The 11,630-nt window shown below is 39.9% G+C and overlaps 1 protein-coding gene and 1 non-coding gene across 2 annotated transcripts; one reads left to right on the top strand and one right to left on the bottom strand.

Moving 5' to 3' along the window:
- The first annotated feature begins 299 nt into the window (after window positions 1-299).
- Window positions 300-400, top strand: LOC149837739 (U6 spliceosomal RNA). The gene has a single exon (XR_016432305.1). It is a non-coding gene; the product is annotated as a U6 spliceosomal RNA (small nuclear RNA).
- A 10,134-nt stretch (window positions 401-10,534) lies between these two features.
- LOC149837738 (uncharacterized) lies at window positions 10,535-11,095 on the bottom strand. The gene has a single exon (XM_090008115.1). It carries the CDS (start codon window positions 11,093-11,095, stop codon window positions 10,535-10,537), a length of 561 nt encoding a protein of 186 aa, XP_089864241.1.
- Between the last annotated feature and the right edge of the window lie 535 nt (window positions 11,096-11,630).

Below are 11,630 nucleotides of genomic sequence, written 5' to 3'. Positions count from 1 at the left end.
TTTAGGTTGTCAAGGGCTTGGGTTTGGTCCGATTTGGGAATGCTCCGTGCAACTACATTTTGAGGAAGGTGGTATTTGAAAATCCCTTTTTAGGTTTAATTTTCCTACCTATAAATTAAACCTTGATTTCCAAATTATTCTCCAAACAATTGTCACAAATATTTGGTGACATTTTTGAATGCATCGTGATTTTATGCCTATATTTTCATAATCGAGTATAATTTCAAGTAAATCACTTTATTTGCAAAATATTATTTGAATTATGTTATTAACATGGTGGGATTCTAAAGGACAACAATGTCTTTTCGGAGACATCCGATAAAATTGGAATGATACAAAGAAGATTAGCATGGCCCCTGCGCAAGGATGACACACAAATCGAGAAATAGTCCAATTTTTTTTGCCCCTAAAAATTATTTCTTTTTATTTGCATTGGGCTTTAAATGGTTTCTAGCTAGATTTTTCTATTTTCCTACAAGGATCTCCATTTTCTCTCTACCTTCCTTTGTTCTCTTCAAAAGAACTGATTTTGTTTATGATCTCTAGGAATTGATATGCTAATTTTCAATTGATGGCATTTCATTTCCCACATATATATATATATATATATCATCAGTCTTGCCCTTCGCTTCTTTTTTTAGTTTTACGTGTTTGGGAAAGGACACAATTGCCTCATTTTTTCTACGCGCAATTAGCATTGCACCTTTTCTGGTGTGATCATGATGAGAAAATGTTTTCAAAATTAAACATTTAAGGAGTGAATTTGTTGTCTCTTTTAGGTGAACTTAAGTATCATTGTTGATATTGTCACATTACTTCTAAAAAAAATGTATCATTGTTGACATTGTCATTATTATTGCTATTTAGAGGATTTTTTTTCTTGTAATTATGAACATAACATCAAATTGTACCTTGATTTTTTTTATGATGAAGAACCCTCACCGAAGAGAGAAAAACTGCAGGTGGGGCCCCATGACCACCCTGCCTTACGTGGCCCACCTTCGAAAACTATGAACACACTCATGCACGTCTACAAGCAATGATATTTGTGACAATCGTTTGGAGAATAATTTGGAAATCAAGGTTTAATATATAGGAGGCAAGTTAAACCTAAAAATGATTTACAAATACCACATTTTCCCCAAATGTAGCTGCATGAAGCATTCCCAAATTAGACCAAACACAAGCCCTTGACAACCAAGATCAAGGCTCAATTGGGCTCAAACAACCGAGATCATTGTTCATTTGACTCAAGCATTCTACTTTGACTTGGCCATGTCAAGTTGCACCTCTTGATCTAGTAAGGAAAATCCTTAATTATTAGCAAGCGAAGATTCTGATGGGCAAGACTTGGTTGGTCCTCTCTAGACTCAATAAAAGAAGGGCATGATGTTTTTGGTTAAAGTCTTGAGCCCCTGACTAAGTTTGCATGAGGCACTCAATCATTTGGTCTCTAGATATACTAATGCAGGAACGTGCTTGCATGAAATTCGGGTTCTAGAGATCCATTTGGATCCAAATTTATTTTAAGTTTTCTTGTTTAGATTTAGAGTTTTTTTTATATAATAGATCTATCTCAATTCCAATAGAATTAGTGTTTTCTCTTTAACCCTATAAATACTCATTATGGAACAATTGTTATGGAACAATTGATGGATGATTAATTTTTCGTATTTTTATTGAATTTTCTGTAATTTAATGTTATTTTTCATTGTTCTCTGCTTTCTTTGCTTCATTAGTAGATGTAGTTTAGCAGTTTTTCTGCATCCTCAGGATCAAGGGTACAACTGTAACGCCTCAACTTTTTATAGTAAAACTTTTGGGGTAATTTTTTTTTTTTTGAAATAGCGGAAGTGCGAAAAACACAAGTCGGGTGCATTACAGGGTAAAACAGAGAAGTAACAAAAGCATTGCATTCATTAATTAAAGCATTAATGTCAATAATTACATCCCATGACAAAAATGTAAATCTACTAATCAGAGTTCAAATAGAAAACACTGAATAACTGAGATCTCTTGACTACTTCCATACGCGACGCCCACGATACTCCGATTTAGTTGCTTTCTAAAAAATATTTAAAGCAAAAGGGTCAGACTCCCCTGTTTGCGTAAGAAGCATTATATTCATATGTGGTGCTCAGTGTCCTGTGTACAAATATGTGCAATAACTGTAGATATAACTAACATGGAAATTTATATCATTCTAAGAAAATGAATATGCATTTCTAATTCATGATACAGTGCAACAGATAACTGAACTAAAAATACATTTATTCACATTAGCATAAACTGTAGATTCTACAAGTTTTGCGAAAGTCATAACGACAGTTCATGATTCTTCAAGAATGAGTATTTTATTTAACTTAAATTATTTAATGTTTATATTACTCTTACCCTGTGGGTACACACAGGCATAGATCTCGTAGCGGACCGAGACCATACGGATATCTATTAATTTAAAACCTGTATGACTAGCCGTATGGATATCCAAAGGGGACAGTCAGTGACCGAGAGAGAATTCCCAAATGGCTAGAACAAGTATTAGGATGCACCCTATACTTCTGCAGAAGACTTGGATCTACCACCTAGGACGCACTGGTAGTCCTGGTTCCTTAACTTCGTGGACTGGGGACCTGGTGAGATGCCTAGCTCTCATGAAAACAAGAATGTCCACGAAGCTTGTACCACCTACCCTCTCTAAGGTAGACCATGGGTCCAGTAACATAGACCATCTTTCAGGTGTACCCAGAGCCTGGAGAATCCGGTAACATATATCGTCTTTCAGGTATACCCAGAGTCTCAAAGGTTTTATATTTTATATTTCATTTTACATTTTCTTTATAACCAAGTGCGAGTTTTCGCACTACGAGGGGTCCGGTAACATATACCTTCTTTCAGGTATACCCAGAGCCTCAAAAATCTCACATTTTGATTTCTCAATTATGTTCCTGTGTGAGTCATTGCACCACAGAGGATTCTCAAAATCCCGAACCCGTCATAGGGTTTACACATTTTATCCATATTTTATAATCAAGGTGACATATGCATCACCGAGGAGTGAACCTTCCGAACTCGGCTCGACTTAGAGCCCACATTTTTTATTTTGTCATGAACAAGAATGTACGCACCCGCACACACCCTATGCCATCCACGCGGCACCAGTATATACTTCGATGCGCTCATAGATGAGATCACATGGGCTTCACCCAACACCTCGGTTTGCCACAAGTCTTCCTTCGTAGTGGTCTTATATGGTTTCCACCCCAAGTTATGCCACCACAAGAGAATGCTAACACCCGCCAGCGCTCTATATAGAGCCCGCCGTCACCACTACGTGCATAAGCCTGGTTAGCACCAGAATGGGGACCGACCCTGTCTCAATGACAATGGTACAATACCACAACCAACTCAACAGGTTGTGGCAACGCCCTCGAGCCCTACTGGTGTAGGACTGAAGGGGGTTGCCCGAATGGGCCGATCGGCCCACTGCTCTGGGGTAACCGAGTGAGGTTGGGGTCAATCAACCTCCCCCTTATATATATATATATATATATATATTAAATTGTGGTTATAATATTTAGTGCAGAATAGTAATAAACAATGGTGTCCTGACTAACATGAGTGGCTTAGTCACAAGGCTCTATGGCATAACTTTAGAAATGAATAAATCGTTACTTTTGTAAGCTAAATCATATTCTCACATTTGAATTGATACTTGGTATTCAGAAATGATTAGTAAAAGCATCATGATATCACAATAGTCGATATAAGGTCATGGTAGAAAATCACAGATGGCGTTATCAACTCAACAACTTGTTTTTTTTTCTAACGTAAGCTAAGTTACACAGAATAGAAGGTTCAATCAGGGCATCATTTCTGAAAAAAAATACAGCTATAAGCACAAAGAAAACAGGACAACTGGCAGTTACTACCAGTACTAAATGTCCAACCAACAAGGTCCCACATTTGAACTTCATAAAGATATGGAAAAGAGTAACAAGTTATGTAGTCTAGGGAAAATAATGTAAAAACCATGCATGCTGTTTAGAAGATCAGAATCATGGCACGCTGCACGTAACTCTAATACCTATTGTTGGCTCATTACACAAAAAAACATGCTTATAAAGTAGATTGAATAAAACAATTATATTATAGTACTCTGTCAATTCGTATGTCCAGCCACTACTCACCTTAGACTAGAACAAAATCCAGCACAGTCAATTTACATTGACAACAGAGTATGATGCTTACCTAAAAGAACGTCTCAACTTGAAAAGAAAGAAAAAAAACTTGGATAAACTCGGCGTGAGTCAATGGTGGGTACCCGTGTAATGTTTTTCCCAAGTTGGTGCCACAAAAAGATTATTCAATCTCTAACAGAGTGAGTAGCAGTCGTATAAAAGGGGTTGCAACACCCTTGTACTTACAAGACACTTAGTACATACACACAAACCTAACACCCCTTACTAGTAATGAACGTGGCTGAGGCTTAGAGTAACCTTAGTTTATTTTATTTTTTTGTTTCAGAACACTCACACACTTGATAAAACTTGAATTTTGTTAACTAAGAAGGACCTTTCCTCCTGTATATGTGTGAGGCATTAGGTGACAAAGTAACAAATTCCAAAAAAAAAAATTATTGCTACCATACTTACCAAGTAACCACGTTATCCCATAAAATTTCTAGGCTTGAAATCAACTAAAAACTTAAATGTTTTTACCCTGGTACTCCAGAGTACATACATGTTGTATGTGTACCAGTTTTTTTTTCTTTCAACATTCATTTGGTTACATGATGGCATGTAATGACGTTTTCAGTCCACTATTGTTCTAATTCTTGTGTACTACATTAATAACTATTGTCTAGCATGCATCAAGTTGTGCGTAAATGAGATGTCACCTAACATTATTTCAGGATCATCATGCTATATGTTTGCTACAGAATAATGAACCCAACGTGTACATGCTATAGAAGATTTAACTCCATAAAAGGGACCAGGCAAGCGGGTGCACGCCTATGCACATAAAGCACCCAATCGAGACCCACACCAAAACACTGGATCATGGTCATGTTTTTTTTTTTTTGTAATAATTTTTTTCTTTGTAATATCATACAAGACTGCATGCGTGCTTGCACAGCAAATGCGTGATCCTTTGGTCAATCATGGCGAAAACCATTGGCTAGACCACTACGTGTCGTCATATAGACGAATAGGTGGCTCAACCCAAACACGAGTGGCCTCAATAATCCTATGGCCTGCATAAGTCAGTGGTGTTGTCGCAAACAACCTTGGTGGTGCTGCAACAAGGTTGAGCTACAGGACATCAAACACTTGCACATAAAAAAATATAATACTCCTTACTTCGTTCGAAGCTTTGACCGGCAACGATGGTGGTTTCTTCTTCACGTTGGAGCTCACTACGATGCCAATGGAGTCCAGTCGTACAACAATATAGATTCACACTACCAGCAGCAATGGAGGTCGACCACCACCGTGAGAGAGAATAAGAGAAACGTTGAGAGAGAGAGAGAGAGAGAGAGAGAGAGAGAGAGAGAGAGAGAGAGAGAGAGAGAGAGAGAGAGAGAGAGAGAGAGAGAGAGAGAGAGAGAGATGGGTAGTCTCGTGTGGCTCCCCATCATAAATTTCTCCTTTAATTCCCCCCCCTCCCATTCTTAGGGGAGTTTCAAATCCTCAATTCTCAAACCCCCATCCCACGTTTTTGGTGGGTGTATACATTTCCTAAATTGCCCCCACTTACCTTCAACACAAGTTTCTCTAACTACTTTTGTTGTTTGCTTTATTGGTACCCCCACCTCATTTGGGGGGATTTCCCATATTTCTTAGAAAAGGGAAAGCACGAAGGCCAACTCCCACACGTTTATTGTGAGAGAAAGTCTAGAAAGTAGGGGTTTAACTCACCCACGATTTTCCCTTTCTTTTATTTAATTTTTTTTTTAAGAAAATTTTTAACTTTTGTGTGTAAAAAGAAAAATCTGTGCACATGGGGTTTTGAACATGGGTTGTGGCTCCACACCACCATGTGTCCTACCACTACACCATACCATCACTTGGTGTTTATTTTTGCAAGAAAATTCTATCTATGTCATATTTGAACATTTTTCCTTGTTGATGGATTTCTTCCATTTTCAAGTGGATTTTTCACCCGTTGGTTCTAAACTTGCCCTCTCTTACCTTAAATGTGTTTCGGATCTGATGCTATTATCTCGAAATCATTTAATTTACCATTGGGTCTCGTGAACCGAGTCAGATTATCGGATCTTGCCAAGATCCGGATCCAAATACCAAATTTTGAGGGTTTGTTACCTGTTTCCTTCTAGAAACCTCAAATCATCAAGAATTGTATTGCTTAGCATAAAATCTCTCTATTTCACATAAATGCTCCACTTTTATTCATTTAGAATTTTGTAAATTTCATGGGTTTTACATCCTTCCCCTCTAAATAGAAATTTCGTCCGCGAAATTTGTAATACATATCAATCAAACAATTGAGAGTACTTGTCCTTCATTGCTGCTTCCGATTCCCACGTGCATTCTTCTAAGCCGTGAGGTCTCCATCTCACTTTGACTAATGGGATGAGCTTGTTTCGCATTATCCGCTCACTGCGATCTACGATTTCAACCGGTCTCTCTTCTACGGTCAGATCTTCTTGAACACTGATGTCCTCAAACTGAATCACGTGTGATGGATCTTGAATGTATTTTCACAACATCGATACGTGAAATACATTATGAATCTTGGCAAGTTGAGATGGTAGCTCAACTCGATAAGCTGTTTCACCGATCCGCTCCATTATTGGGAAAGGTCCGACGTATCCAGGACTCAACTTTCCCTTCTTTCCGAATCTGAAAACGCTCTTGGTCGGCGATACTTTGACAAACACTGCATCTCCCACATCGAAACTAAGCTCTCTGCGTCGCGGATCCGCATAGCTTTTTTGTTGACTTTGTGTTGCTCTAAGTCTATCTCGTACCTTCTGTATCTGTTCCGTGTAATGTTGAAGTACCATTGGTGACTCAACTGTTCTTTCGCCAACTTCATCCCAATATACTGGTGACCTACAAGGCCGCCCATACAGTGCTTCGAAGGACGCCATGCCAATACTCGCATGGTAGCTATTATTGTAAGCGAATTCTGCTAGTACCACGTGAGTGTCCCATTCGCCTTTCCAATCTAACATACATGCACGTAGCATGTCCTCTAGTGTCTGTATGGTCCTTTCTGACTGTCCATCGGTTTGTGGATGAAAGGCAATACTGAATTTTAACTTGGTTCTTAATGCCTTTTGTAACTGCCCCCACAGTCGTGAGGTGAACCGAGGGTCTCTATCAGAAATAATTGAGATTGACACCCCATGTAGTCGCACTATCTCCTGGATATATAGATCAGTCAGGCTCTCCAGTGACTGACCCTTCCTCATCGGTAGAAAGTGTGCTGACTTAGTAAGTCGGTCAACCACTACCCAAATAGAGTCGTGGTCCTTTCGGGTTCGTGGTAACCCCATCACAAAATCCATCGTGATATGTTTTCATTTCCATTGAGGAATTTCCATCAGCTGCATCGTTCCTCCTGGCCTTTGATGCTCGATTTTGATTTGTTGACATGTCAAGCACTTTGTGACGTATCTAGAATGATAGCAAAAATTAGCATAATTCCGATCTTATATCATAGAAAGAACAACCTAATTAGAACACATAAATTTTTCTCGTGAATTGGTTATCTTGCAATATCGCGCTTCATACCATTCCACCAGTACCTGTATTGAAGATCTTTGAACATCTTGGTATTGCCCGGGTGAATGATATACTTGCTCTTATGTGCCTCTGCTAATAATTCTTCTCTGGTCTCTGGATCACTTGGTACCCATAGTCGATCCTTAAACCATATACTTCCATCCTCCTTGCGCTGGAAAGCAGTGTCTTCTTGCAATGCCAATGCCTCCATCTTCCTGTACTGCGAGTCTTCTTTTTGCTTAATCATGATCCGCTCTCGCAATTCCAATCGTATCGTCAAGCTAGATAGCCTAAGTACGCCTTGATCATCGGAGAAAGGTTTCCATTCTGTGAACTCAGAAATCATCTTCCATCCAAGATTTACCAGGCTAGAAAGATTTCCCCCATCCTTACGACTAAGGGCATCACCAACAACATTTGCTTTCCCTGGATGGTATGAGATTGTAAATTCGTAGTCCTTGATGAACTCGAGCCACCTTCTTTGTCGCATATTAAGTTCCTTCTGAGAAAACAGATACTTCAAGCTCTTGTGATCAGTGAAGACTTTGAACTGCTCCCCATATAAATAATGTCTCCAAACCTTCAAAGCAAAAACCACAGCCGCCAACTCCAAGTCGTGAGTGGGGTAGTTCCTCTCATGAATCTTCAGTTGTCGTGATGCATAGGCAATGACCTTGTCGTGCTGCATCAGTACACACCCCAACCTCCGCTTCTAGATGGTAAGGCTAACACTGGAGCCGTAGTAAGCTTAGCTTTAAGGGTTTGAAAGCTTTATTCACTATTCTCTATCCATTCGAACTTTACCCCTTTTCGTAGAAGCTTTGTCATTGGCATAACGATTCGGGAGAAGTCTTGAATGAATCACCTATAGTAGCCAGCTAATCCTAGGAAGCTTCAAATTTCACTGACATTCTTTGGTTGTGACCAATTCATCACAGCTTCCACTTTGGCGGGATCTACTGAAACTCCGTCTTTCGAGATCACGTGCCCAAGGAACATGACTTCTTCAAGCCAAAATTCACATTTCGAGAACTTGGCATATAATTGATGTGTTCGGAGGGTTTTCAAAATGATTTTCAAATGTTTTTTGTGTTCTTCCATATTTTCTGAATATATCAGTATGTCATCGATGAAGATAATGACGAAGGAGTCTAAGTATGGCCTGAATACTCGATTCATCAGGTCCATGAATGCCGCTGGGGCATTAGTGAGTCCAAATGGCTTCACCACAAATTCAAAATGCCCATATCTAGTTTGAAATGCTGATTTTGGGATATCTTCATCTTTTATTCTCAACTGGTGGTAACCTGACCTCAAATCAATTTTAGAAAAGACCTTTGCTCTTTTCAATTGATCAAATAGGTCCTCGATACGGGGTAGAGGATATTTGTTCTTCACAGTTGCTTGGTTCAACATTTTATAGTCTATGCATAGTCTCATAGACCCGTCCTTCTTTTTCACGAACAGGACCGGTGCTCCCCATGGAGACATGCTCGGTCGTACAAAACCACGCTTCATCAGCTCTTGTAACTGCTTCTTCAGTTCTTCCAACTCTGCTGGTGCCATCCGATAGGGTGCTCTTGATATTGGCTTTGTACCTGGCATTAGTTCGATCCCAAACTCGACTTCCCGCTGAGGAGGAAGTCCAGAAAGTTCTTCTGGAAATACATCGGCAAAATCACGGACGATTTCCAGATCCCCAATCGGAGTCGACTTCGTTTCTCCTTCGATCATACTGACTAGGAAAGCCATATCTCCTCGACGAAGATACTTTTGGGCCTTGAGGGTCGAAATAACCCTTTCCTTGATTCCAGGCCTTGCTAATCGAAATTCAACTTCCGGCATATCCGATCGAGACAGAATTACTTTTCCTTCTCTACAGAGGACTCTAGCATAGTGTTCAAAGAGCCAATTCATACCCAGTATGACATCGTATTCGGTCATATCAAGTATAATTAGGTTGGAAGGTAAATTGTGTTCACCTAAAATAACTTCTACTTCTGGCATGTAGTTCACACAAATTTCATTGAACCCTATGGGGTTGTAAATTACTAATTCATGGTTCAGTGATTCTGTGGGGTTACTAAGTTGTTTTGCAAAATTAACAGATATAAAGGAATGCGAAGCTCCACAATCAAATAAGACAAAGGCAGCTTGGCCCGAAACAAGCACGGTACCTTGCACAAGGTCCCCCTTCTCCAGTTGATCAAATGTGGTAGCGTACACATGTCCCGCTACGCGTTGTGGGGCCGCTTGTGGCTGTGGTGGCGGTGCACGGTGCTGCTGAGGCTGCTGTCCTCCAGTGCCGTGTCGTGCATCATCGGCCTGCTTCTTCCGACACTCTTTGATATAATGTCCCATTTTTCCACAGTAGAGACAACCTCTTGTCTCACGGGGACACTGTTGTCCTGGGTGAAAGCGGTTGCACTTCTGACACCTTTGATTTTGTCCTAGCTTAGGTTTGGTACCATTCTCGTGTCGTGGCTTCTTGTTCTGAGGGTGTAATCGCCTCCCACCAAACTTCTTGAATTCGGGTTTTTGAACCCCGATTTTGTTCTTCTGCGACCTTTGTCCCTCCTTCTAGTTGTCGTCAAGGAGAGTCGCCACCTGTGTGTCCGAGACAGACAAGAACAATTCATTACAATCTAATGGTTAACGGTACCTTATAAACTTTTATGCAACTTATACCACGAAGAAAAAAGATCTTTTACCTGAATAGCCTCCTCGAGATTCTTGGGCCCTCGAGTGTATAGACGGTTCCTTAGGCCCGTCTTCAAGCCTCAAGCAAACTTTATTGCCCGATCCTCGTCCGATGTGTACACATTCGGACAATAGCGTTCCAAACTGTGGAACTTAGTAATGTAATCGGCTAGGGGCATCTCGCTTTGCTGCAGATCCAAGAACTCCTGCATCTTCTTTGCCCTCTCATGCTTGGGAAAATAGGTGGCATTGAAGACTTCTACGAATTCAGTCGATGATACTGGGTCGTCCTGGAACTTGACTGCCCTGGTGATTTCCCACCACTTTTCAGCATGATCCTTGAGACGATATGCCCTAAAGTCCACCCAGCGCTCCTCGGGCACCTCCAGTACACGGAAGATACGTTCGATCTCTCGTATAAAACTCCCAACGGCTTCTAAATCCGACTTTCCGGAGAAAGCAGGAGGATCCATGTCCATGAATTTCTTATAGGACATAGTCCCACTGTTCGTACTCTTCTCGTGGGCCACCTGGTGTAAATTATTGCCCATCTGCTGCATTGCCGAAGCCTGTTGACCAACCACCTCGGCCAGGTTGTGCAATGTCTCCATTATGTCATTGCAACGATTTGACCATGTCATCTATGCAGACAAATCATTAAATAAAGAAAGAGAGAAAGAAAAAAAATGATATTGTCACCATCCTCTATTTATAATTTCATAGAAACACAATATACAATTTTACTAATTTACTCCTAAGATATTAAAATCATATTATACCCTACTTACAAAGTCATCACGATCGCCGGAAGAGCCAAGATCTCAAATTATTCAGTCCCGCTTTGATACCAAAGCTGTAATGCCTTAACTTTTTATAGTAAAAATTTTGGGGTAATATATATATATATATATATATATGTATATATATATATATATATATATATATATTTTGAAATAGCGAAAGTGCGAAAAACACAAGTCGGGTGCATTACAGGGTAAAACAGAGAAGTAATAAAAGCATTGCATTCATTAATTAAAGCATTAATGTCATTAATTACATCCCATGACAAAAATGTAAATCTACTAATCACACTTCAAACAAAAAACATTGAATAACTGAGATCTCTTGACTACTTCCATACGCGACGACGCCCACGATACTCCGATTTAGTTGCTT

The sequence above is a fragment of the Nuphar pumila genome, chromosome 5, assembly GCF_984573655.1.
Source record: "Nuphar pumila chromosome 5, dmNupPumi1.hap1.1, whole genome shotgun sequence".
NCBI classification, from domain to species: domain Eukaryota; kingdom Viridiplantae; phylum Streptophyta; class Magnoliopsida; order Nymphaeales; family Nymphaeaceae; genus Nuphar; species Nuphar pumila.
The sequence above is the reverse complement of the archived record's forward strand: the minus strand, read 5'-3'. Positions and strand labels throughout refer to the sequence as shown.

Coding starts and splice junctions, on each gene's coding strand:
- LOC149837738 (XM_090008115.1), bottom strand. CDS start 11,095: ATGACATGGTCAAATCGTTGCAATGACATAATGGAGACATTGCACAAC.